This window comes from Salmo salar, chromosome 02 (genome assembly GCF_965601325.2).
Source record: "Salmo salar chromosome 02, fSalSal1, whole genome shotgun sequence".
Classification (NCBI taxonomy): Eukaryota; Metazoa; Chordata; class Actinopteri; order Salmoniformes; family Salmonidae; genus Salmo; species Salmo salar.
The window spans coordinates 60,301,328-60,329,117 of NC_138292.1; the positions used below are offsets into that span (position 1 = coordinate 60,301,328).

At 44.8% G+C, this 27,790-nt stretch overlaps 1 protein-coding gene across 2 annotated transcripts in view; it reads left to right on the forward strand.

Moving 5' to 3' along the window:
• Nucleotides 1–27,790, forward strand: part of LOC106586852 (VPS10 domain-containing receptor SorCS1) — a 169,905-nt gene that overhangs the window by 125,623 nt on the left and 16,492 nt on the right. For both annotated transcript variants that reach the window (XR_001324265.3, XM_014174576.3), the window contains exons 10-22: nt 4,279–4,425; nt 5,695–5,797; nt 13,803–13,879; nt 14,520–14,611; nt 16,704–16,811; nt 18,605–18,722; nt 21,882–22,015; nt 23,373–23,486; nt 24,191–24,362; nt 24,621–24,807; nt 25,931–26,064; nt 26,709–26,832; nt 27,102–27,214. Coding sequence is in view for 1 of the 2 variants with exons in the window: in XM_014174576.3 (XP_014030051.1) it covers nt 4,279–4,425; nt 5,695–5,797; nt 13,803–13,879; nt 14,520–14,611; nt 16,704–16,811; nt 18,605–18,722; nt 21,882–22,015; nt 23,373–23,486; nt 24,191–24,362; nt 24,621–24,807; nt 25,931–26,064; nt 26,709–26,832; nt 27,102–27,214 (1,623 nt within the window). In the remaining variant the exon portion in view is untranslated. The remainder of the gene's footprint in view (nt 1–4,278; nt 4,426–5,694; nt 5,798–13,802; nt 13,880–14,519; nt 14,612–16,703; nt 16,812–18,604; nt 18,723–21,881; nt 22,016–23,372; nt 23,487–24,190; nt 24,363–24,620; nt 24,808–25,930; nt 26,065–26,708; nt 26,833–27,101; nt 27,215–27,790) is intronic.

Genomic DNA, 27,790 nt, shown 5'->3' on the forward strand with positions numbered 1-27,790 from the left:
TGGTAGACCTGTATGAGGTAAATATACAACTCCATGCTAGACCTGTATGAGGTAAATATACAACATCATGATAGACCTGTATGAGGTAAATACTGTATACAACATCATGATAGGCCTTTATGAGGTAAATATACAACGTCATGATAGGCCTTTATGAGGCAAATATACAACGTCATGATAGATCTCCTGTGCATGTACAAAGTAAATATACTGGAGAGAAGGTAGATGTACCTGTATGTGTGCCTGAGGCTGGTCTAGTAGTGGGTAACACTGCTGCCTGCAACACATATACTTCATCCTGGCTCCACGGCTTCTCTGAATCTTCCTCCCTCTCTGTCTCTCTGCTCATCTCTACCTATCTCTGTCTCAATAAAATAAAAATACTGTGAAAAATAATATATATACTCAGCAAAAAAAGAAACGTCCCTTTTTCAGGACCCTGTTTTTCAAAGATAATTCATAAAAATCCAAATAACTTCACAGATCTTCATTGTAAAGCGTTTAAACACTGTTTCCCATGCTTGTTCAATGAACCATAAACAATTAATGAACATGCACCTGTGGAATGGTCGTTAAGACACTAACAGCTTACAGACAGTAGGCAATTAAGGTCACAGTTATGAAAACTTAGGACACTAAAGAGGCCTTTCTACTGACTCTGAAAAACACCAAAAGAAAGATGCCCAGGGTCCCTGCTCATCTGCGTGAATGTTCCTTAGCCATGCTGCATGGAGACATTTCACGATCTGACCTTGGAGAGCTGTGTTTTCTCTGTTTAGTTAGGTCAGGGTGTGATAGGTGGGTGGGCATTCTATGTTTTGTTTTTCTATGTTTTGGCCGGGTATGGTTTCCAATCGGAGGCAGCTGTCTATCGTTGTCTCTGATTGGAAGCCATACTTAGGCAGCCTGTTTTTCCCTTTGTTTTCGTGGGTAGTTGTTTTCTGTTTTGTTAGTATAACCTGACAGAACTGTTGGCTGTCGTTTTGTTTTCTTTGTTTAAGTGTTTTCATTAAAAGTAAAGATGAGCACTCAACACGCTGCGCCTTGGTCCCCTTTATATGACGACCGTTACAAGACATGAGGACTGCAGATGTGGCCAGGGAAATGAATTGCAATGTCCGTACTGTGAGACGCCAAAGACAGCGCTACAGGGAGACAGGACGGACAGCTGATCGTCCTTGCAGTGGCAGACCACGTGTATCAACACCTGCACAGGATCGGTACATCCGAACATCACACCTGCGGGACAGGTACAGGATGGCAACAACAACTGCCCGAGTTACACCAGGAATGCACAATCCCTCCATCAGTGCTCAGACTGTCCGCAATAGACTGAAAGAGGCTGGACTGAGGGCTTGTAGGCCTGTTGTAAGGCAGGTCTTCAGCAGACATCACCAGCAACAATGTCGCCTATGGGCACAATCCCACCATCGCTGGACTAGACATGACTGGCAAAAAGTGTCATGGTTTTGTCTCACCAGGGGGGATGGTCGGATTTGCGTTTATCGTCAAAGGAATGAGCGTTACACCGAGGCCTGTACTCTGGAGCGGGATCGATTTGGAGGTGGAGGGTCCGTCATGGTCTGGGGCGGTGTGTCACAGCATCATAGGACTGAGCTTTTTGTCATTGCAGGCAATCTCAATGCTGTGCGTTACAGGGAAGACATCCTCCTCCCTCATGTGGTACCCTTCCTGCAGGCTCATCCTGACATGACCCTCCAGCATGACAATGCCACCAGCCATACTGCTTGTTCTGTGCGTGATTTCCTGCAAGACAAGAATGTCAGTGTTCTGCCATGGCCAGCGAAGAGCCCGGATCACAATCCCATTGAGCACATCTGGGACCTGTTGGATCGGAGGGTGAGGGCTTGGGCTATTCCCCCAGAAATGTCCGGAAACTTGCAGGTGCCTTGGTGGAAGAGTGGGGTAACATCTCACAGCAAGAACTGGCAAATCTGGTGCAGTCCATGAGGAGGAGATGCACTGCAGTACTTGTTCTGGTGCAGCTGGTGGCCACACCAGATACTGACTGTTACTTTTGATTTTGACTCCCCCTTTGTTCAGGGACACATTATTCCATTTCTGTTAGTCACATGTCTGTGGAACTTGTTCAGTTTATGTCTCAGTTGTTGAATCTTATGTTCATACAAATATTTACACATGTTAAGTTTGCTGAAAATGAACGCAGTTGACAGTGAGAGGACGTTTCTTTTTTTGATGAGTTTATATATGTATACAGTGAATATACTGTAAACAAAGCAGGAGTGTGGTGAAGGAGCATGCTTAATGTCATGATTGATCTGTAAATACACTGGAGAAATGGTTAATACACATACAGGTTCACAATGCAGAAGGGTGGCATGTAATGTTAGAAACGGAGGTGGTTTGTTCGAGAGTGTAACCTTGAGATACCAATTGCCTTCATCTTTCATGAGACCGGAAGTGAATTGTTGCCTCTGGAGCTAGGCTCTGGAATACCTATACCACATACTCTAGTGGTACAGTAAATAGGCCCAGGCCTATAGTAGGCTTTGAAGTGTGGCGTCCCTGTGGGGCCATGATATCGAATGCAACCAGAGTTGGCAGAAGTACAAACTATACCGTTTCAAGGTGTTCGACCCCCAAGCACTTTGATGTATTGAATGATTTCCAATCACACAGTTGACAGATGGAATGAATATATCACTGATAATAACCATCAAACACAGCCTCGTTTCAATGCAATCTTCCCAAATAGACCTATTCTTTCTCTATATTACCTACTCCAGCAATATTAGATTATTTTGACTAGCGATCAATGTGGGAGAGTTTGAGAACCAGGAGGTATAGAGAATAAAGTAATCTCCTGTCACATTTGGAAGTAAACCGAGTTGCTGTTCCATTTTCAAAGGCGCTTTGGAATGAACACAGAAGCAGTTTCAAACTGCTGACGCGCACATTCTTTTCTTTGATGAATAACTGCAGACATTAGCTTACATACCTGATACAAACGTGGGGCCCCGCTGTACACCAGATTGCCAGGGAAGAAAATATCAGCTCCATGGAAAATTAAATAATTAAGCTGTTGATGATATACCAGCCGTGTCTAAGCCCCTCATTTGGCCTTGAGATCGGCGATAGAATCAAATCCAGTCCCTTGATTGGGGTCGGGGACCTGAAACATAGCATATGCTAAAATCTGAGCTCCAGGCGAGATTGAAGTATCTGTCAATTATTGACGAGAAGGGAGTGCTTGGCAGATGCATGTGAGGACTTCAACTCAATTTCATATTCAGAGTTATTTCCCAAGCCCCCCAGTCAGATTAACTTAGGACACACGTATCTTACTACATACAGAGAGTCTAGAGTCTAGACGATAAATCGCTTCTTACTTATTTTGTAATAAATGGCTTTTAGCGAGATGTTATCACGCTTTTATGGTTATAGGATGTGTGTGTGTATCGCCAGAGGGGATCTTCTGTAATGTGCATCATAATATATTGTGCTCTGCTTAATGCAGGAGAAATGATTGTGATACAGATGTCGGATCTTAATTTGTTCTCTCTTTTGTTGCTGAGAATTTTCCTGCACTGCAGAAAATGCAGATGAGCTTTGTGATTTACATAAATTAACTGAAAACCTGCACTAACACGCGGTTATGTAGCCCACTTTTTGCCAGCTAATAGCCTAACCACCGATCAAGCAACATTGTGGACTAAACGTTAAAATCCTGTGGCTGCAGGATTATTTTGCCTTGACAATATATGTCTAATTAAGATCCTGCATCTGTATCACAATCATATCTACTGCATTAAGCAGAGCACAATATATTATGATGCATATTACAGTAGATCCCCTCTGGCGATACACACACACATCCTATAACCATAAAAACGTGAATACATCTCGCTAAACACCATATAATATATGTTTGTATTACAAGATAAGTAAGACGTGATTTATCATCTAGACTCTGAGAATGCGTAATTTTAGTCAGGTATTTTTGTCTCTCATCCATTATCTTGATGAGACAGCCTGGTTTCGTATTTTGTTCATAAAAAACTTACATTTTGCACTTTTTATGTTAATAAAAGACAAAAAATAACATAAGATCACTTTTAGTTCAGAACAATGTGTCTGACCATTTCCCTAGAAATAGGTCTAGAACCTTCCTTGAAGTAACCACTCATTATTAGACCAGCTACAATTTGGTGCTGATAGCAGGATATAATAGAAGTATTACATCTTTACTTCTTTTAGAAGTATTACATCATGTTTTCCCTAATCTCTATCTCCTAGGTGGCGGGTATAAAAGGGATGTTCCTCGCCAACAAGAAGATGGACAACGTGGTGAAGACTTATATCACCTACAACAGAGGGAGAGACTGGAGGCTACTGCAGGCTCCCACTGCTGACCTGAGGGGCAACAGTATCCGCTGTGAACTAGTGAGGACACGCACACACATGCCCACGCACACGCATGCCCACACACACACACACACACACACACACACACACACACACACACACACACACACACACACACACACACACACACACACACACACACACACACACACACACACGCACACACACGGATACACACACACACGGATACACACACACACGGATACACACACACCACACAAACAGATGCAAGCATGTACCAAACACACATGGGTACACACACACACACACGTCATAACACTGTTGGACTTGTCAACGGGGCCTTGTCAGAAGTTGACTGAGCCGGGCCGTTGCCGCGGTGCTGAGGTGGTGAGGGAAGGGGGATGGAGCTCTGAAAGAGCACTGCTCGTCAAAGCTGAGCGCTCCGGAGGTTGTGCAGCGGAGGATGCTAGCGGAGCTGAAAGGTCAGCCATTTTGATTTTGATCCAGTCCAATAAACTGATCTCACGTTTAGAGCTGGAGATGTGTCAGAGAGAGACAAACTATGCCTTTCTTTTCTTTGTTTCTCCACAAACTTAGGTGTTGATTGTTCATGCTAGCTAATAGCTACTTTCATGGCCAAAGTTGAGACCTTTGCTGTATTGTTTGTGGATATCAACTCTATTCGGGGTCTTTCTAATAGTTAAGTGTGCTGGCCGTCTATAAGGCTCAAAGTAACACAGATTTGCTTTAATGGTCAGCTTTATTACAGTGTGTATTATAGATACAGGTCCCAGTCAGCCAAGGGGTAGAGCATAGCCCCTTTTTAGCTACCTTAATACACCCCAAAATAATTACCCTTTGATAAAGTAATTAGTGATTCAATAGCGCACCTTGCCTTCCCCCAATATTATGCAGTCATTTGTCAGAAAATGTCAACCTTTTAATAAACCTCTAAACACAACACACACAACACACACACAACACACACGCTCGCAGTACTGGCATTTGCAGTGTCCTAATGAGAATTGTGTAGCTAAAGGTTATTCCAATCAAAACTAATGGTCGAAGGAGCCAATGGGGAGTAGTGTTTGTGTGAGGATTTATGATGGGGGGGTGTGTATGTGCAAATGCGTGCGTGTGTTCCTGTGTGTATGTGTGCGTGCATTCATTTGTGTGTCAATAAATCCCAACTCGATGGCCATTTGCTTGGGGGTCTTCTCTAATGAGTGTTTGTTTGACATACAGTTAAGTCTATTCTGTTGACAGATCTTCCCCCTCCTTTGTTAATGAGTCAGGCTAACTGTTCTGTTTGTCTTTCTTCCCTAGCCATACTGTTCCCTACACCTTCACCTACATGTGTCGGCCAACCCTTACACGTCGGGGAATATCGAGAGCAAGGACTCTGCCCCGGGGATCATTGTGGCTTCAGGTAGGTGAACATGGGATTTTATTTAAGGTGACAGTGTGGATTTGTAAAGTTATGTTTATTGTGTACATTTTGTGAAGCTCAGATACTTGAGGGGTTTCTTTGACTTTATGAGTTGAGTTTAGACAATTTGCATACTTTATCGTTCCGGGAAGAACATATAGGCCTGTATTAAAGTTTTCAAACACTGGCAGTTATACAACTTAGGGGCTTCATTCATGTTGCAAATATATCCGGATTTAAATTATGTACTCAGCCCAAAGCATTTCCTGAAAAGTTTCTGATCCAGCATACTTTAGGACGTCCATGCATAATATTTGTTGTTGGCCCATACTGATGTCCCCGCGCTGTCACCACTGTGCGTTGTATACAGATGGATTTACTAGCTAAGTGCTACACTTGGGAATTCTAGAGTGGGACAGCATCTTCAGAGTGCCTGCTGTTCCTCTTAAGTGCCTTTTCTTATTCTCCTCCAGTCACTGCCTGACTAGCGCCCTTCTATTGTCTTTTATATTGTGCTGTATGTAACTGTTGACTCTTCGTGACAGACTGCTTATCACTGGCTATACATGGCCCTTTCAGTCAGATATGACAGTCTCCCAATGCACATGAACAGAGATTAAATATATGGTTTCGTAATGGTAAAATACCACCTTTGCCACCCAACTGAACATGCTTCTATTTCAGGGAAGTTAGGAACCAATATACACAGGCAGTTTCAAACAGAAATTTGCATCCTGTAGCACAAACTCAAAAATGTTCTGGGGCACTGTAAAGTCCATGGAGAATAAGAACATCTCCTCCCAGCTGCCCACTGCACTGAGGCTAGGAAACATTGTCACCACTGATAAATCCACTATAATTGAGAATTTCAATAAGCATTTTTCTACGGCTGGCCATGCTTTCCACCTGGCTACCCCTACCCCGGTCAACTGCCCTGCAACCCCCACAGCAACTCGCCCAAGCCTCCCCCATTTCTCCTTCAACCAAATCCAGAAAGTTGATGTTCTAAAAAATCTGGACCCCTACAAATCAGCCTTTCTAAGGTCTTCGAAAGCCAAGCCAGATTACCGACCATTTTGAATCCCACCGTACCTTCTCCGCTATACAATCTGGTTTCAGAGCTGGTCATGGGTGCACCTCAGCCACGCTCAAGGTCCTAAACGATATCATAACCGCCATCGATAAGAGACATTACTGTGCAGTTGTATTCATCGTCCTGGCCAACGCGTTCGACTCTGTCAATCATCACATTCTTATCGGCAGACTCAAAAGCCTTGGTTTCTCAAATGACTGCCTCGCCTGGTTCATCAACTACTTCTCTGATAGAGTTTAGTCTGTCAAATCGGAGGGCCTGTTGTCCGGACCTGTGGCAGTCTCTATGGGGGTGACACAGGGCTCAATTCTCGGGCTGACTCTCTTCTCTGTATACATCAATGATGTCTCTCTTGCTGCTGGTGATTCTCTGATCCACCTCTACGCAGACAACACCATTCTGTATACTTCTGGCCCTTCTTTGGACAATGTGTTAACTAACCTCCAGATGAGCTTCAATGCCATACAACTCTCCTTCCGTGGCCTCCAACTGCTCTTAAATGTAAGTAAAACTAAATGCATGCTCTTCAACCGATCGCTACCCGCACCTGCCCGCCCATCCAGCATCACTACTCTGGACGGTTCTGACTTAGAATATGTGGACAACTACAAATGCCTAGGCGTCTGGCAAGACTGTAAACTCTCCTTCCAGACTCACATTAAGCATCTTCAATACAAAATTAAATCTAGAATCGGCTTCCTATTTTGCAACAAAGCATCCTTCACTCATGCTGCCAAACATACCCTCGTAAAACTGACCATCCTACCGATCCTCGACTTCGACGATGTCATCTACAAAATAGCCTCCAACACTCTACTCAACAAATTTGATGCAGTCTATCACAGTGCCATCCGTTCTGTCACCAAAGCCCCATATACTACCCACCACTGCAACCTGTACGCTCTCGTTGACTGGCCCTCGCTTCATACTCGTCGCCAAACCCACTGGCTCCAGGTCATCTACAAGTCTTTGCTAGGTAAAACCCCACCTTATCTCAGCTCACTGGTCACCATAGCAGCACCCACCTGTAGCACGCGCTCCAGCAGGTATATCTCACTGGTCACCCCCAAAGCCAATTCCCCCTTTGGCCGCCTTTCCTTCCAGTTCTCTGCTGCCAATGACTGGAACAAACTGCAAAAATCACTGAAGCTGGAGACTCATATCTCACTCATTAGCTTAAAGCACCAGCTGTCAGAGAAGCTCACAGATCACTGCACCTGTACATAGCCCATCTGTAAATAGCCCATCCAACTACCTCATCCCAATACTGTATTTATTTATTGATCTTGCTCCTTTAAACCCCAGTATCTCTACTTGCACATTCATCTTCTGCACATCTATTCACTCCAGTGTTTAATTAGTATATTGTAATTACTTCGCCACCATGGCCTATTTAAATAAAGGTGAAATAAAATAAATAAAAGTGATAATGCCCGAGAAGCCGCTGTTTGGAGGATATATTGGCACGGGTGTTGTTAGTCCCGAGATGAAGTCAATCACTTCAAACTGAAGCTGGAAAGACTGCAAACTAGCTACATTTTGTTTCATTTCACCTTTTTTCAATTGACATTTCTTTGTATACATCTATAAATATTATGCCAGCTAATTCATGATTTCGACTGGCTGAGAAACGTTGCCAGCCTGCCTGTCTGTCTCGTCCCGACTCCCGACACATTCATTACTATGGGACAGCTGGAGATTGAACTTGAGTATTGAATCAATGAGAGACAGACAGCAAGGTTTCTCTGCTGTTGAAAACTAAATGTTAGTCTAAAAGAAATGTGAGATAATGTCTAGATGCTTTTTATAGTGGAGATCAAGTTTATAAATTGCCTGGCTGGGCTGATGAGAAAGTGGATTGCACAGTCCGATGGAACAGAGTAAATAGGTATTTTAACGTCATAGATTTAGCCGGTGGTAACTTGTGGAATTGACATCAGCTGGAATGCGGTTCAGGATTAGACCCACCCTTTGTATAAAAATTGACATTTGTTATATTGTTTTTTTCCTTAAACTAAACAACCAGCCCTACCATTCACAGTGAGTTTTTCTCTTCCACGAAAACCTAGGTGGCAGCATGTCTGTGTCAACTCAAATTTGTGGCCAAACACAGGAAACCATATTCCAGAAACTCACAGTGGTGCCCAAAACTATACCCATCACAGTTTAGCCCTTTATGGCTGCCGACTGGGAGTCCGGGCACAGGAGTGCATGTCCGCTCGATGCACTCATCATCTCCCCACCGTTAGTGGAGTAAAACAAACACCACAGGAGGATCAGAGACTGTGTCGTGCCCCAAATATCACCCTGTTCCCAATATAGTGCACTACTTTTGATCAGAGCCTATGCACTAAATAGGGAATAGGGTGCCATTTTGGACTCAATACCAGCATCAGTCTCAGAATGGTTTCCCATTTTAGCTGTAGGGCTTTTAATTCCGGCTGGGCTAGACTAGTCTATGACATATCTCCACATGCCTTAGAAGTCAGGAGTGGGTCTAGTCTACTACTAGACAGTGCCATGTGGTCTCTGGAGAACTGAAGGGCTGGGACTTTATGGGGTAGTATAACTGGCATAGTATGACAGAAGGTCTATCGCTAGTACAAGTACAATTGTTATTACAGAACATCTCTGTATCCATTATATAGAATATTATATCCATAATGTAACTGACTGTGTTTAGCTGAGTCATGGCTCTGGGACAACAGCTATGGGACCAGTCATTTATTTACATACAAACACACAAATCGTTATTTCACATCTCTGTATCCATTCAAAGTAGGCTATTGTAACCGACAGTGTTTTCCTGGGTCATAGATCTCTAAAGCAACAGCTGTACGGAAAGCGAGCAGAGCACTGTTTCACCTCGACACTGGATAAAAGCCCTTAATCCTAGGGTACAAATCTAGTTAAATAAAATCACATTTAATTTGTCACATGCGCAGAATACAACAGGCGTAGACTTTACCGTGAAATGCTTACATACAAGCCCTTCCCAACAATGCAGAGTTTAAAAATAGTAACACAAGAGGAATATAATACACAAGAATTGAGCGGCATACAGGGAGTAGATCAATGTGCAGTAGTATGATGTATTTGAGGTAGATATGTACATGAAGGCAGGATAAAGTGACTAGGTGTCAGGATAGATAATAATACGTTAAACAAAGAACAGTAGAAGAGGCATACAGCATGCAGTGGGGAGAGAGATGATTTGGAGGGAGGGGGGCTCTGAGGGTTACACTCTGGAACAGTTCTCCTGTACCCTCCTGTTAGGAAGGAGGTCTGGAGAGGGAGGGAAGGAAGGAAGAATGGAAGGGGAGCGAGAGAGGGAGAAAAGAGAGAGGGAGAGAGAGAGCCAGTGCGACACACACGCACACAGAGCCAGTGCGACACACACACACACACACACACAGAGCCAGTGCGACACAAACACACACACACAGAGCCAGTGAGAGAGACGCACACACAAAGCCAGTGAGACACGCACACACAGAGCCAGTGAGACACGCACACACAGAGCCAGGGAGACACACACACACAGAGCCAGTGCGACACACACACACACAGAGCCAGTGAGAGAGACGCACACACAGAGCCAGTGAGACACACACACACACAGAGCCAGTGAGACACACACACACACAGAGCCAGTGAGAGAGATGCACACACACACACAGACAGAGAGACACACATACACAGAGCCAGTGAGACACACACACACACATAGAGCCAGTGAGACACACACACACACAGAGCCAGTGAGACACACACGCACACAGAGCCAGTGCAACACACACACACACAGAGCCAGTGCGACACACACAGAGCTAGTGCGACACAAACACACACACACAGAGCCAGTGCGAGAGACGCACACACAGATCCAGTGAGACACACACACACACAGAGCCAGTGAGACACACACACACACAGAGCCAGTGAGACACACACAGAGCCAGTGAGAGAGATGCGCAAACACACACAGACAGAGAGACACACATACACAGAGCCAGTGAGACACACACACACAGAGCCAGTGCGACACACACACACACACACACACACAGAGGCAGTGAGAGAGACGCACACACAGAGGCAGTGAGACACACACACAGAGGCAGTGAGACACACACACAGAGGCAGTGAGACACACACACAGAGGCAGTGAGACACACACACAGAGGCAGTGAGACACACACACAGAGGCAGTGAGACACACACACAGAGGCAGTGAGACACACACACAGAGGCAGTGAGACACACACACAGAGGCAGTGAGACACACACACACAGAGCCAGTGAGACACACACACAGAGGCAGTGAGACACACACACAGAGGCAGTGAGACACACACACAGAGGCAGTGAGACACACACACACAGAGGCAGTGAGACACACACACACAGAGCCAGTGAGACACACACACAGAGCCAGTGAGATACACACACACACACACAGAGCCAGTGAGACACACACACACACAGAGCCAGTGAGAGAGATGCACACACACACACAGACAGACACACATACACAGAGCCAGTGAGACACACACGCACACAGAGCCAGTGCGACACACACACACACACACACACACAGAGCCAGTGCGACACACACAGAGCCAGTGCGACACAAACACACACACACAGAGCCAGTGCGAGAGACACACACACAGAGCCAGTGAGACACAAACACACACACACAGAGCCAGTGCAAGAGACGCACACACAGAGCCAGTGAGACACACACACACACAGAGCCAGTGAGACACACACACACACAGAGCCAGTGAGACACACACAGAGCCAGTGAGAGAGATGCGCAAACACACACAGACAGAGAGACACACATACACAGAGCCAGTGAGACACACACACACACACACAGAGGCAGTGAGAGAGACGCACACACAGAGGCAGTGAGAGAGACGCACACACAGAGGCAGTGAGACACACACACAGAGGCAGTGAGACACACACACAGAGAGCCAGTGAGATACACACACACACACAGAGCCAGTGAGACACACACACACACACAGAGCCAGTGAGAGAGATGCACACACACACACACAGACAGAGAGACATACATACACAGAGCCAGTGAGACACACACACAGAGCCGGTGAGACACACACACACACACACACACACACACACACACACACACACACACACACACACACACACACACACACACACACACACACACACACACACACACAGACACACACACACACACACACACACACACACACACACACACACACACACACACAGAGCCAGTGAGACACACACACACAGAGCCAGTGAGACACACACGCACACAGAGCTAGTGCGACACACACACACACACACAGAGCCAGTGCGACACACACAGAGCCAGTGCGACACAAACACACACACACACAGAGCCAGTGAGAGAGACGCACACACAAAGCCAGGGAGACACGCACACACAGAGCCAGGCAGACACACACACACACACACAGAGCCAGTGCGAGAGACGCACACACAGAGCCAGTGAGACACACACAGAGCCAGTGAGACACACACACAGAGCCAGTGAGACACACACAGAGCCAGTGAGAGAGACACACACACACAGAGCCAGTGAGAGAGACACACACACACAGAGCCAGAGAGACACACACACACAGAGCCAGTGCGACACACACACACAGAGCCAGTGAGAGAGACGCACACACAGAGCCAGTGAGACACACACACAGAGCCAGTGAGACACACAGACAGAGCCAGTGAGACACACACACAGAGCCAGTGAGACACACACACAGAGCCATTGAGACACACACACAGAGCCAGTGAGACACACACACCCAGAGCCAGTGAGACACACACACACAGAGCCAGTGAGACACACACACACAGAGCCAGTGAGACACACACACAGAGCCAGTGAGACACACACACACAGAGCCAGTGAGACACACACACAGAGCCAGTGAGACACACACACAGAGCCAGTGAGACACACACACACAGAGCCAGTGAGACACACACACAGAGGCAGTGAGACACACACACAGAGCCAGTGAGACACACACACAGAGCCAGTGAGACGCACACACAGAGCCAGTGAGACGCACACACAGAGCCAGTGAGACACACACACACAGAGCCAGTGAGACACACACACACAGAGCCAGTGAGACACACACACAGAGCCAGTGAGACACACACACACAGAGCCAGTGAGACACGCACAGAGCCAGTGAGACACGCACAGAGCCAGTGAGACACGCACAGAGCCAGTGAGACACGCACAGAGCCAGTGAGACACACACAGAGCCAGTGAGACACACACAGAGCCAGTGAGACACACACAGAGCCAGTGAGACACACACAGAGCCAGTGAGACACAGGGTTAGCCAACTCTGCCACTGAGGGGTACACTCTGGAACACTTCTCCTCTAGCCTCCTTTTAAACCACCTGACTCTAATTAGCCACTAAATGGGAGTAATTATAGTAGAAGACTCAACAGCCTCAGTCTGAAAGCGGAGGTCTTTATGTGGTAGAGGAGACTGGATGGTTAATACTGCACAGTAAGTGGACTATATTTCTGTAATGTGTGTTAGGAAACCTTTTTAGTTTTCAATGTCAATGTATGAAAGGACAATACTGACTTTGACTTTAGTATACAGTCTGTGCGTCCTTCAGGAAGAAATTACATTAATCACTTCTGTAATTTAAGACACTTCCTGTATGACTTTGAACTTTTTATTAAGGTCATGTACAGTATATCAGACAGCTGTGGAATTTTGGATTTGATTTAAATCAGCCCCACACCCTCAAGGATATCAATAGTTTAGCAGGTGGCTAAAGTCATACGGGACTCTCTCATCCTGAACACTTCACCCAACCTCCCCCACCCCCACCCCTCTCATCAGGCTCCATCGGAGCGGAGTTGACCACCAGCAACGTGAGCATGTTCATCACCTCGGACGCCGGCAACACATGGAGACAGGTGAGGGGGAGGGAGGGAGATCCTCACCATTTCAATAACTACATCATCATCCCCAGGATGGTGTTTAATCCACCACCTTGCCACCCGCCGCTGTGATTTAGTGCAGATAATCAAATGAGATCTTGAGACTAATGTTATTCGGTAGCCCCCCTGCCTTTGCCCGTACAACGATGCCCGTGGGTGGATGTCTGTGCCACCTCTCCTCCACTTCCCTTATTTGACGGCCACGATTTCAATTTAATGGGCCTCGTGTCTAATTAAAGGACGCAGATGAAAAATAATGGGTAGAGAATTGACGCGGCAACGTCACACCACATCAAAGTGTGGTGTGTTTTGGTTTTGAGAGCGGGGGGGGGGGGGAGAGAGAGAGAGAGGAAGGGAGATCTGGTGTGTGTGTGTGGGGGGGGGGGTTTGGTTTTGAGAGTGGGGGGGAGAGGGAGAGAGAGAGAGGGAGGGAGGAAGGGAGATCTGATGTGTGTAAGGGGGGTGTGTATGTGTGTGCATGCCTATGTGTGTGTACCTTCGTTCATTAGGTTGCTCTTTCATCAACATTAAAGTCCACTACTAAAACAAAAATGTCTTGGTAATCAATAACGCTAGTCATATATTGAGTTTATACTTTATACCTTTTGCCTTTCAGATCTTTGATGAGGAGTACAGTGTTCTCTACCTGGACCAAGGAGGGGCCCTGGTGGCTATAAGACACACTCCACTCCCCATCCGACACCTATGGTGAATCCCTATTAGAGAAATAGAATTTGGCATGGTTTGCATCAACTCTCTCTCTCTCTGAGGAAGACTCAATCCTCACGTTCCCACAAGCCTGATAGTGTAATGAGTATGTCTAAGAACATAGGAAGTGATTAGTGTAATTCCAAACCAGTAGGCCGTGAGATATTCTCCTCCTTTGACGATTGCTATTTAATTTCACCTTTCCCTGTTCGTTACGTGATGTAAGCCTTGCCTTTCAATGCCTTTAGAAATGCAGTGCTCATATCCTATGTCATGGTGGAATAATTAAAATTCAGTTTTTATCAGTTTGATAAGGCACTGGAGAAGATGTTTGTTTTCTCCCATAGAGATGCATATAATACTGTAATATTATACACTATACTATGTTATAATTCTGTCCATCAGTTATGGTATGTGTTATTATTATATTTCTATGGCTTCTACCATAAAGATACAGCAGAAAATAATAAACTCAGCAAAAAAAAGAAACGTCCTCACTGTCAACTGCGTTCATTTTCAGCAAACTTAACATGTGTAAATATTTGTCTGAACATAACAAGATTCAACAACTGAGACATAAACTGAACAAGTTCCACAGACATGTGACTAACAGAAATGGTATAATGTGTCCCTGAACAAAGGGGGAGTCAAAATCAAAAGTAACTGTCAGTATCTGGTGTGGCCACCAGCTGCATTAAGTACTGCAGTGCATCTCCTCCTCATAGACTGCACCAGATTTGCCAGTTCTTGCTGTGAGATGTTACCCCACTCTTCCACCAAGGCACCTGCAAGTTCCCGGACATTTCTGGGGGAATGGCCCAAGCCCTCACCCTCCGATCCAACAGGTCCCAGATGTGCTCAATGGGATTGAGATCCGGGCTCTTCGCTGGCCATGGCAGAACACTGACATTCCTGTCTTGCAGGAAATCATGCACAGAACGAGCAGTATGGCTGGTGGCATTGTCAAGCTGGGGTGTCATGTCAGGATGAGCCTGCAGGAAGGGTACCACATGAGGGGGGAGGATGTCTTCCCTGTAATGCACAGCGTTGAGATTGCCTGCAATGACAACAAGCTCAGTCCGATGATGCTGTTACACACCGCAGACCAAGACGGACCCTCCACCTCCAAATCGATCCTGCTCCAGAGTACAGGCCTCAGTGTAACTCTCATTCCTTCGACGATAAACGCAAATCCGACCATCCCCCCTGGTGAGGCAAAACCATGACTCGTCAGTGAAGAGCACTTTTGGCCAGTCCTGTCTGGTCCAGCGATGGTGGGTTTGTGCCCATAGGCGACATTGTTGCTGGTGATGTCTGGTGAGGAACTGCCTTACAACATGCCTACAGGCCCTCAGTCCAGCCTCTCTCAGCCTATTGCGGACAGTCTGAGCACTGATGGAGGGATTGTGCGTTCCTGGTGTAACTCGGGCAGTTGTTGTTGCCATCCTGTACCTGTCCCGCAGGTGTGATGTTCGGATGTACCAATCCTGTGCAGGTGTTGTTACACGTGGTCTGCCACTGCGAGGACGATCAGCTGTCCGTCCTGTCTCCCTGTAGCGCTGTCTTTGGCGTCTCACAGTACGGACATTGCAATTTATTGCCCTGGCCACATCTGCAGTCCTCATGCCTCCTTGCAGCATGCCTTAGACACGTTTACGCAGATGAGCAGGGACCCTGGGCATCTTTCTTTTGGTGTTTTTCATAGTCAGTAGAAAGGCCTCTTTAGTGTCCTAAGTTTTCATAACTGTGACCATAATTGCCTACCGTCTGTAAGCTTTTAGTGTCTTAATTACCGTTCCACAGGTGCATGCTCATTAATTGTTTATGGTTCATTGAACAAGCATAGGAAACAGTGTTTTAACCCTTTACAATGAAGATCTGTGAAGTTATTTGGATTTTAACGAATTATCTTTGAAAGACAGGGTCCTGAAAAGGGGACGTTTCTTTTATTGCTGAGTTTATAATACTGTTAATTACACTAATGGAGTTCTCATTCTATTGCTATGGTCTCTCCCATAGAGATACAGAAGAAAATACTATAATACTGTTAAATACAGTAGTTCTCATCCTTTTTCTATGGTTCCTCCCACAGGATGAGTTTCGACGAGGGGAGACAGTGGAATAAATACAGTTTCACCATGTCGCCCCTGTTTGTGGACGGGTTACTAGGGGAGCCGGGGGAGGAGACTCTCATTATGACGTAAATCAACTTTATTTACCCAATTTTGAATGAGAGAGAGACCGATAAGGGAAAGTCCGAACCAAAAGGGGTGGATGCAGGATTCAAACGTTGGCCCAGAAGTGTTACTGAATGTTGTCCGTATAGACTACAGCGCTACCACTACACCACACAGTAAAATCAAATCCCATCTGATTGCAGATATACAGTATGTTTTATGTGTTAACATAATGAATTGAGATTGAATGAACCGTAACCGTGTTAGATGTGTTAACGTTGTATGCGAGGGTGGGAGTTTTGCTCGTATCCAAACCACTCGTAGTAACGACATGCTGGCTGCCCATTTTCCCTAACATGAATGGAATAGATCCCTCTCAAGGTTTAGCGTCACATCAAAACCATCTGTCTCGGGATTATGATCACAGAGACATCAGTGGTGTTGGGAGACCGGCGACAGCAGAGCACTCCGTTTTGAAGAACATGAGGAACATCATCAAAAATAAAATAGACTATGGCTAAAGGACCGAATAGGAAAGTAGGGCTCTAAAAGTTCTTTCTGCATTATGTAGCAACATTGACTCAATAGTTTTAAGAAACATGGCATATGAAGTTTTCCGTCTTTTCTACAACTTATTTCCTTCTAGAATGACCCACTTAGCTATACTACATGCTCTTATTGTACTTTTTTGGTGTAAAACTTTGACGGCTGCTGCATAAGGTTTCCCGTAGCCCTTACATCAGTGTTTTCTAACACCTGTCATCACCGAAAACTGAGTGACGGACAGTTGACTTTGTAGTCAGCACGGCAATAGAAGGATAGGCCACAGCTGCCGAGACTGGGAGAGGGAAGGACAGAAGTGGGGAGAGAGAGAGTTGAGAGAGATGAGGGGAGAGACTGAGACAGAGAGCGAGGAAGATGGAAGGAAAAGATAGGATAAATGACTTTCTCCCTGTAGGCCCAGAGTGCTATACACTTCTCTGAACCAGCTGAGACAGACAGGACTGTGGGATATGATACTGTTAGGAGATTGTTGACAGCCTACTACAGCTTTTCAAAATGAAATGTGTACTCTTTTTCTCTGCATCTCTGTGTATGGACACCTCATTATTTATCATTAGTTCATTTCAGACCATTTTCTTATCAGTTAATAATGATTTTACAGTTAGTGACAGTTGTAGACCAGCGTCTCAGTCCGTTAATTGATGGATTGTTTGTGATAAATTTGTTGTTTGATTAGCAGAGAGAGGAGGTAAATTCCAGTAAAACTCCCACCCAATTTTGTCTGAGAAGGAATGTTTTCTGAGATGTGTGAATGTTAATTTGAGGTGGTGTTATAACCTTGAATTTCGGTTGAAGTTTTTGTTGAATCTATGGGGAATACACACCCTGTAAGACATATCTCTTTTTGTTAAGTGATTCATTTAGATTCCATTAGTTGCCAAATGCAATTTCTCTAAAGCTTTTAGTAATAACTGTCATGTTCGTCCAAGTCAAAGAAAGAAAATATGTTGACTCCACACTTTTACATTCCTCTATCCAACTAAGTATATTTTATTCAGCTCAGAAGTGACTTGTCTTGACTGATGCCTCGGTCTGACAACTGAGGAACTTCCTAATATGGGTGCCGTACCAGACACTCCTTAGTTTGACCTGTGTTTTTCCCTCTGCCACCCTAATCATTATAACCAAACTGCTGTGTTTCAGTGTAGTGTACCTACTATCAGTGTTCACAGCTGCTGTGGCTTTGCTGTCTGACAACCAGATACCAGTGTACCTTTTCTGCTGCAGCTGTAAGGTTCCTTGCTGTTTGCAGGATCTTTGGACACGTCAGTCACCGGTCCGAGTGGCAGCTGGTCAAGATTGACTTCAGGTCCATCTTCAACCGGAGATGTACAGAGGGGGATTACCAGACATGGCACCTACACAACCGGGTAATGGCACCTACATACAGTTGAAGTCGGAAGTTTACATACACCTTAGCCAAATACATTTAAACTCTGTTTTTCACAATTCCTGACATTTAATTATAGTAAAAATCCCTGTCTTAGGTCAGTTAGGATCACCACTTTACTTTAAGATTGTGAAAAGTCATAAAAATAGTAGAGAGAATTATTTATTTCAGCTTTTATTTCTTTCATCACATTCCCAGTGGGTCAGAAGTTTACATACAATCAATTAGTATTTGGTAGCATTGCCTTGAAATTGTTTAACTTGGGTCAAACGTTTCGGGTAGCCTTCCACAAGCTTCCCACAATAAGTTGGGTGAATTTTGGCCCATTCCTCTTGACAGAGCTGGTGTAACTGAGTCAGGTTTGTAGGCCTCCTTGCTCACACACGCTTTTTCAGTTCTATAGGATTGAGGTCAGGGCTTTGTGATGGCCGCTCCAATACCTTGACATTTTGCCACAACTTTGGATGTATGCATGGGATCATTGTCCATTTGGAAGACCCATTTGCAACCAAGCTTTAACTTACTGACTGATGTCTTGAGATGTTGCTTCAATGTATCCACATAATTTTCCTTGCTTATGATGCCATCTATTTTGTGAAGTGCACCAGCCCCTCCTGCAGCAAAGCACCCCCACAACATGATGCTGCCACCCCCGTGCTTCACGGTTGGGATCGTGTTTTTCGGCTTGAAGGCCTCCCCCTTTTTCCTCCAAACATAACGACGGTCATTATAGCCAAACAGTTTCTATTTTTGTTTCATCAGACCAAAGGACATTTCTCCAAAAAGTACGATCTTTGTCCCATGTGCAGTTGCGAACTGCTTTGCACTTTTCGCACCAAAGTACGTTCATCTCTAGGAGACAGAACACATCTCCTTCCTGAGTGGTATGACGGCTGTGTGGTCCCATGGTGTTTATACTTGCGTACTATTGTTTGTACAGATGAACGTGGTACCTTCAGGTGTTTGGAAATTGCTCCCAAGGATGAACCAGACTTGTGGAGGTCTACAATTTTTTTCTGAGGTCTTGGCTTATTTCTTTGGATTTTCCCATGATGTCAAGCAAGCAAAGAGGCACTGAGTTTGAAGGTAGGCCTTGAAATACATCCACAGGTACACCTCCAATTGACTCAAATGATGTCAATTAGCCTATCAGAAGCTTCTAAAGCCATGACATAATTTTCTGGAATTTTCCAAGCTGTTTAAAGGCACAGTCAACTTAGTGTATGTAAACTTCTGACCCACTAGAATTGTGATACAGTGAATTATAAGTGAAATAATCTGTCTGTAAACAATTGTTGGAAAAATTACTTGTGTCATGCACAAAGTAGATGTCCTAACCGACTTGCCAAAACTATAGTTTGTTAACAAGCAATTTGTGGAATGGTTGAAAAACGAGTTTCATTGACTCCAACCTAAGTGTATGTAAACTTCAACTGTATGTTCTATATGCGCTATTTCTATGCCTCCTGTTCATAAGTTTTGTTTTCTGTCTTACTTACAATTTTGTACACCAGCTTCAAACACTATTTTTGCTTACGGGAAAATATATTTCACAGCGGTTTAGATGTTACAATGATTCTCTACACTATACTTGACACATTACCTGAAATTAGGCTAATTCTAATGAACTATTTCAATTTTAGCAACCAGGAAACGGCGGAGCGATTTTTGCACGATGTCTCTTTAACCTGCGACATAAAATGTTTTGTCATTTAGCCTATTCTCTTATCCAGGTAAAGTGTCTTGCTTAAGGGTATCATCGGTAGATTTTTCACCTAGTCATCTTGGGGTTTCGAAACCAGCGACCTCTCGGTTACTGGCTCAATGCTCTTAACCGCTGAGCTACATGCCGCCCCTACTGCTACTATGTGTGCTCTGTAGCCATTCCCACAAACCTCCATCTCTTATAATTTACTTGACAGAGAGGTCTAGATAGACCGAGACCCTTAATCGAATGAAAGACAGTTTTGACATGCACTGTACTGCTTGATCACTCCCCTATCTCCAACCTCTGCTTTGTGTTGAGCTGTTGAGTATGCGCTATTCAGGTGCCGGGCGTTCCTCTCCCTCAGGCCCAAAAGCACTTAGACATACTCCCTCTAATTCTTGCTGATGTATGTATGTCTCTACAACTCTCTTTATAAAACACTGCATACGTTTGAGCCAGAGCGAATGCTCTACCTCAAGCCTAGACAGACCCAGAGCCAAACATAAGGATGAGATGGAGAGTGCTTCTTTATTCTGACCGAGCTACCATAATCAACTCAGACATCTATATGATTGGGCTGGCCCTAACGATCAAAACATATAGCCGTGGAAGTGTACAACAGTCCAATTCAATTATAGAGGTAAACATTGAAGAACAAATTGGGAACTGGCCCAAAGGAAAGGCTGTGGTGTGTTTTTTTTAAAGCATCAGTCTGTGGCAGGGTAAGGTGTTGAAATGGCAGATTGTGGCTTTAAGACCATTTGGACCCAATCAGGCCATTTGTGTTATCACGTTGAGAGAGAGAGAGAACCAACTCAGCCTCTGAGGGGTACACTCCTCTAGCCTCCTGTTAAACCACCTGACTCCACATTCAGTGTATTTGCTGTCATAGTAAACATTCATATGCATGTAATCTACGTAGCTATCCCTATTGAGTGAGTGAGTGAGTGAGTGTGTGAGAGAGAGAGAGAGAGAGAGAGAACCAACTCTGCCTCTGAGGGGTACACTCCTCTTGCCTCCTGTTAAACCATCTGACTCTAGGAGAGAGAATGGCAGAACCACTATTTCACCCCTAAAAAAACCATTTAGATTCATCCAGCAAGGCCCTATGTATCAAAACGAAAAATCTTAATGTTTTTTCGAAACTAAGTCAAGCGAGCTGCAACAGCTTGGGTGTAGGATACATGAGAGAGAGAAGTGTTTTAAGTTTAGCATCGCTTACCACTAGCACACCACACAACATGAGCCTCAGTGGGCAGGAATTCAAAAAAAGCCCATGTAAAGGAAAAAGCAACGGCATGCCTTTTCACACACATGATGATACAGGCATGGTTCACCGCACTGCAGTAAATTATTTATGGCGATGGGAAATGTAACAAAAACAACCCTTTTTCTCAGTTTTTTTTTTCAACTCGTAAAATATATCCACAGGGCGAACCGTGCATCATGGGAGTGAAAAGAATCTACAGGAAGTTGAAGCCCATAGCCAGGTGCGTTATGGGTAAGACGTACTCGGTCACGATGACCTCGGAGCCCTGCGACTGCACAGAGGCCGACTTTGAGTGGTGAGTAGACAGATGGGTCCCGCTTCACATTAATTATCCCTGAATTATGCAGAAGTAGGTACAGTGTAAATACAATGTAAGTAAACTGGCACACAATACACGTAGTAAACATTACACAAGTTAACGGATTACTTGAGTGGAATAGTACTGGAATAGATCAAATAAACGGAACTGGCTGATGGTACTTGAGGAGAGACTCCAGCACACTACTCGAACACAAACACATCTAGCGTTACAACTTCTGCCTAAGCCGCCCTATCAATATACCACTGGCATATGGAGTGGAGGATGAAAAAAAGAAGCCTGGAAGCGAAGGATAAAAAGATAAGGGATCACCGTCATGGTGAAGCTCACTCCAGATTAGAATTGCAGAGGAGACTTAGCTTCTGGATTCTCTTGGAGGCTGCCCCGGCTAAATGGAATGCAGTCAACTGCACCACTCCAAGCTGTGTGTGTGTTGAAGAATGAAGGAAAAAGCACAGAGAGAGAGGAGGGTTGACAGGATCCAAGTTTGCATGGGGATAGGGGTGTGTGTGTGTGTGTGTGTGTCTTTCTCCTTGAATGTCTGCCATTGCTCTTCCCTACAATGTCACCATACGTTTAAGAAACAAACTAACTCTGTCACTGCTTTTGTGGCTTTCAGCTTTTGCCAGTGACTCTCTGTTCATCGACGACGCATTTCCAAAGCATATTTGCTACAAACTTCACAATCCACTTCTTTGAATTATCTATCAGTATTATTAATGTTGCTTTTGTTAATTCCCAAATCCGTGGGCCCCTTGAGTGAGGCGGTAAACTTGGAATGAGTTTTAGTAAGAGACGATTAATCATCGGGCTTAATAGCGTTCATTAACTATCACAACACTTCTGCATCTGTGTGCATGTCGGCCTAATTGGGCCAATTTGTTCCTATCGTTTTGAGGACGCGCGTGCTGGCAATGTTGCCTTTTAATGATAGGACAAACAAACCAGAGCTGTGTTTAAAAAAGTTTTTTTGTGAAATCAGTTTGTTTGAGATGTGTTTTCAGGCCCCAGTGCAGAGTCCCACCCCAAACCCTCAAAGACAATTCCTCTATGTCACATAAATCAAATGTATCAAAACAAACTTCATAGAATTTCACTCGACTGTGTTAATGCTATTATTGTAGCATAAACAACTTTTTCTGGTTTTGAAAAACTAAAAAGACAATCATATTATTACAGCATTTCTGTAAAATCAATAAGTGCCATTGAAATTCTTCAATTATTTTGACTCCAGGGTCACCAGTATGAGTCAGGAATTTAATCACTTATAGAAGTTTACTGTGTAGCATTTCACTCGACTGTTGTTTATTTTGGTATGATCCAAACATTACAGTGACTATGGCTACGATAGGCGGAGTGACGGCAAGTGCACCCCCGCCTTTTGGTTCCTCCCATCGTCCATGTCTAGAAGCTGCACCACAGGGACTACTTTCATCAACAGCACTGGGTAAGCAGATTATTCCCAGGACTCTCATTAGCCTCTTACAGATGTTGGATCTTAATTTGTTCACCCTGTTGATGGAGAACTTTCCTGAAATGCAGGAAATGTAACATGTGTAGTGTATTTGAGGTTTAAAAAGGCTTCTGAAGTTACAAAAATGTTCAGTCGCCCTTTCCTACCGTCAATGACCAAAAGAGCCATTTTTGGTGTAATGCTATTCATATTTTTCATAAAAACAACTAAAATCCAGTGTTCCTATGTCAAAAAGTTTTGGTATATTTCAGTCTTCTGTAATGTGTATATAAATAGTAATTTTGGGATGAAAACTCAAAATGTAATACATTTGAACTGTATATCGGACATGGTACAGGTGTCTTCTTTTTTTAAGCCCATAACCTTGTGTGTGAGATGTATACTCTTGTTTCAAAGTAGATTTGTTTAAGACTACCAATAATCACACTGTGTGACCCTGATTTAGCCCACTGCAGTAAAAGGTTATTTTCTGTCTCAAATTAAGTTCCTACATCTGTATGTACACTCATTCACTATTTAATTAAAGCTGACTGCAAAGGTACGCTTGGAATAAGGATATTTATTAAGAGAATGTGTTCTCAATAGCCAACCTGCTAACCTGCTAAGGTCGTTCTTCTCGATGCTCATCTATCCATCAGCAAAGCTTCTAACCGCGGTTGTGACCTATGTACATTCAGCTACAGGAAGGTTGTGTCCAATAACTGCACAGCGGGTGTGATAGCAGAGTACACGGCCAGGAGGCAGCACTGTCCTACCCAGGCCCCTAAAGGCCTGCACCTCGTCACCAGTGAAGGAAAGCTGACCGCTACGCTGGGCACCAATGTCACCTTCCTGGTGTTTCTTGAAGAGGTGAGTGGTTTTTCCTAAGGAGCAATGCAGTAACTGGCTCCCTGTTCATTCAGACCGGGCGCTGACTTTAACTCAGTATTGGAAAATGTATGTCAACTCTCCACTTCTGTAATAGCAACAAAATACTCTCTATTCTCTTACTATGCCATTACATCTTCATATAAAGTGTTTCCAAATAACATGGAAATACCTACAGTAGCTAGTGTAAGAGTACCGTTTTCTTTCTTCAATCGTTGTTGACTGTAACCTCCTGTATAGGGCGACGGAGCCAGGACGAGCATCATGGTGGATTTTGGGGACGGTCACGCTCTGACCTACTCCAACGTGAGCTCCATAGAGAATGGGGTCAAGCACGTCTACAAGGCTGTCGGGATCTACCGTGTGACAGCTACAGGAGAGAACAGCCTGGGGTCGGAGAGCGTGGTGCTGTACCTCCACGTCACATGTGAGTCTGTCTTGCACTGTGGGTTCACAAGTCACGGTCTTCAACCTTTAACATGTGAGTGTAGTTACATACCTTAGCTTAGTTTAGCTTACCTTACCTTACTGTACCTTACCTTACGTCAGTGTAGCCCGTAATCTACAGACATATGAGTGAGGTAGTTATACAATTCTGACACACAAAATTGTTCCTTTGCAGACTTTTACTTGCATAGAACAGTGTTTCCCAACCCTGGTCCTCGAGTACCCCAACAGTACACATATGTATTGTAGTCCTGGACAAACACACCTCATTCAACTCATTGAGGGCTTGATGATTAGTTGACAAGTTGAATCAGGTGTGCTTGTCCAAGGTTACAATAAAAATGTGTACTGTTGGGGGTACTGAAGGACCAGGGTTGGGAAACACAGGCATAGAACATTATATTTGTTATCTGTTTGTGTAATATGCATGTCATGATCTGACATCAGTGGAGATTAAGGTAGCCTAAATCCATTACAATTCCAGTCAAACCGAAGCCATTTTCTCTATACAATACCCCTTCAGGGTACCCCCACTCTAACTCTAACATGCAAGTAATTCCCGTCTTCTCTGTGATGATGGGGCTGACCACCCCTGGTGGTTTCGTGGGTGACAGATGTAACGTAGTTGACTTATTGATCAGGGAGCTGTGGGACCTTGCAATCTGTCCATCTTGATGTGCCAGCCGTTACAAATGGGGACCAGCCAGGACTCAGGAGTGCCAGGGATGAAAAATAACACACAGATGGCGACCACAACGTCCCAGAATCCTCTGAATGCAGCTCACATTTTTTTTTGTTATGTGCCTTCAATTCATAAGGGGCCCATAGACGGATACTCTGAAGTTTTCTGCTTACCTTTATTTAATTAGAGGCCCCAAAACTTTAAGGAGTCAATGGGTTCACTGTAATATGTACTTTTTGTGCCTTCATTTCATATTATAAGGGGCTACAAACTTACTTTGTGGATTCAGTCAGTTCACTGTGATGCATTTTTAGGGCAGATCATTTTGAATGCAACTTCCTACATTTCGTAAGAGGCCCCAAAACGTTGTGGAGTCAGTCTCAGTGGGTTCACTGTCATGTATTTTTGTTACTTTGAGTAGGTCAGCTGGAGTATATCCATCTCTCCGCTCCCTTTGTGGCGGTGAAGAGTAAGGAAGTCAACCTCACTGCTGTGCTGTGGCCTAGCCAAGTGGGAACAGTCACCTACATCTGGTGGTTCGGAAATAACACTGAGGTAAGATAAGATACTTCAGTACTGCTGGGACTTGTAGTTTTATTGTGTGCTCATCCTTCACACTGTAAGATAAAGTGACGTGAAGAAAGATTTGTGCCAGATTTACAAATTAGAGCAGTATTTGTCTGACTTAATTCAGAATTTGTTTTGGTTGGTTGGGCAACGAGTTTAGCTACTAATGCAGCTGCCTGCTATTCTAGTACATGAGGAAATGATCCAGAATTAACATGTCTGAGCCATTTCAAAAACAAATGGAGATCCAAGTAACGACAGAGAGAACTGCTGGTGTCTCATGGAACTCTCCCCGGACAGTTCTATGCAGCACAGCTGCGATCATGGTTCCTTGGGGGGCGATGTGAGTTGTGTTTATGTGTGTGGCTGCCTGCCTGCCTCCCGGCTGACACCTCTGTAGTGTAAATAGTGCCTGTGTGAGATGTTAACAAGGTTGATAAGGGCCTCCCTTGGGAACCCCCGTGCTCTCTCGCTCTTCCCCTCTCTCGCTCTTCCCCTCTCTCGGTCGCTCTCTCTCTCTCCCGCTCGTTCCCTCTCTCTCTCCCTTCCCCCTCCCTTCCCCTCTCTCTCTCCCTCCCCCTCCCTTTCCCACTCTCTCTCGCTCTCCCGGTCTCCTCTCTTTCTCTTTGTAGCCGATAATCACCCTGGAAGGGAGCGTGGCGTGCACGTTCTCCCGGGAAGGCGTCAACACTGTCACCGTGCAGGTGTCCGCTGGGAACGCCATCCTGCAGGACCGGAAAACCATCGCTGTCCACGGTGAGCAGTGAGCTGTTTTTTTGTTTGTTTTTGTATTGTAAACAGCCAGACAGCCATGTATACTGCTGGAGGTTTGTTTCAAGTTGACTTTGTAGATTTTAATGCACTTGAGGTTGGCTAGTAAGTATGATTTAATGTAGCTGTCTAGAAGTAGTTAAAAGTAATTGTTCACTACTCATTAATTTAACACATTCATTATTTCAGACAATAGGGCACAAATAAAAAGCATCGTCATCAGCTGATCATCATATAGTTGTTTCTCTGTGTAGAATATTTCAGGTCACATCTACTAGCCTTCTCATCTAACCTGGATGACCACAACCCCGACGTGGCCGATTGGAGACTGGACGTCAGCAGAGTCATCAAGAACTCCATGGTCAAAGTGAGTGGTCCTTGTATCTAACTGTATATTACATGCACACACACACACACACACACACACACACACACACACACACACACACACACAAACACACACACACACACACACACACACACACACACACACACACACACACACACACACACACACACACACACACACACACACAGTATATACTGAGCAGAAATATAAATGCAACATGCAACAATTTTACTGAGTTACAGATCATATACGGAAATCAGTCAATTCAAATAAATTCATTAGGCCCTAATCTATGGATTTCACATGACTGGGTAGCGGCACAGCCATGGGTGGGGCTGGGAGGGCATAGGCCCACCCACTTGGAAGCCAGGTCCAGCCAACCACAAATATTTTTTCCCCACAAAAGGGGCTTTATTACAGACAGAAATACTTCTCAACACCCCCCCGCCCCCACCTCAAATGATCCCGCAGGTAAAGAAGCCGGATGTGGAGGTCCTGGGCTGGCGTGGTTACAAGTGGTCTACAATTGTGAGGCCAGTTGGAAGTACTGCCAAATTCTCTAAAACGATGTTGGAGGCAGCTTCTGGTAGAGAT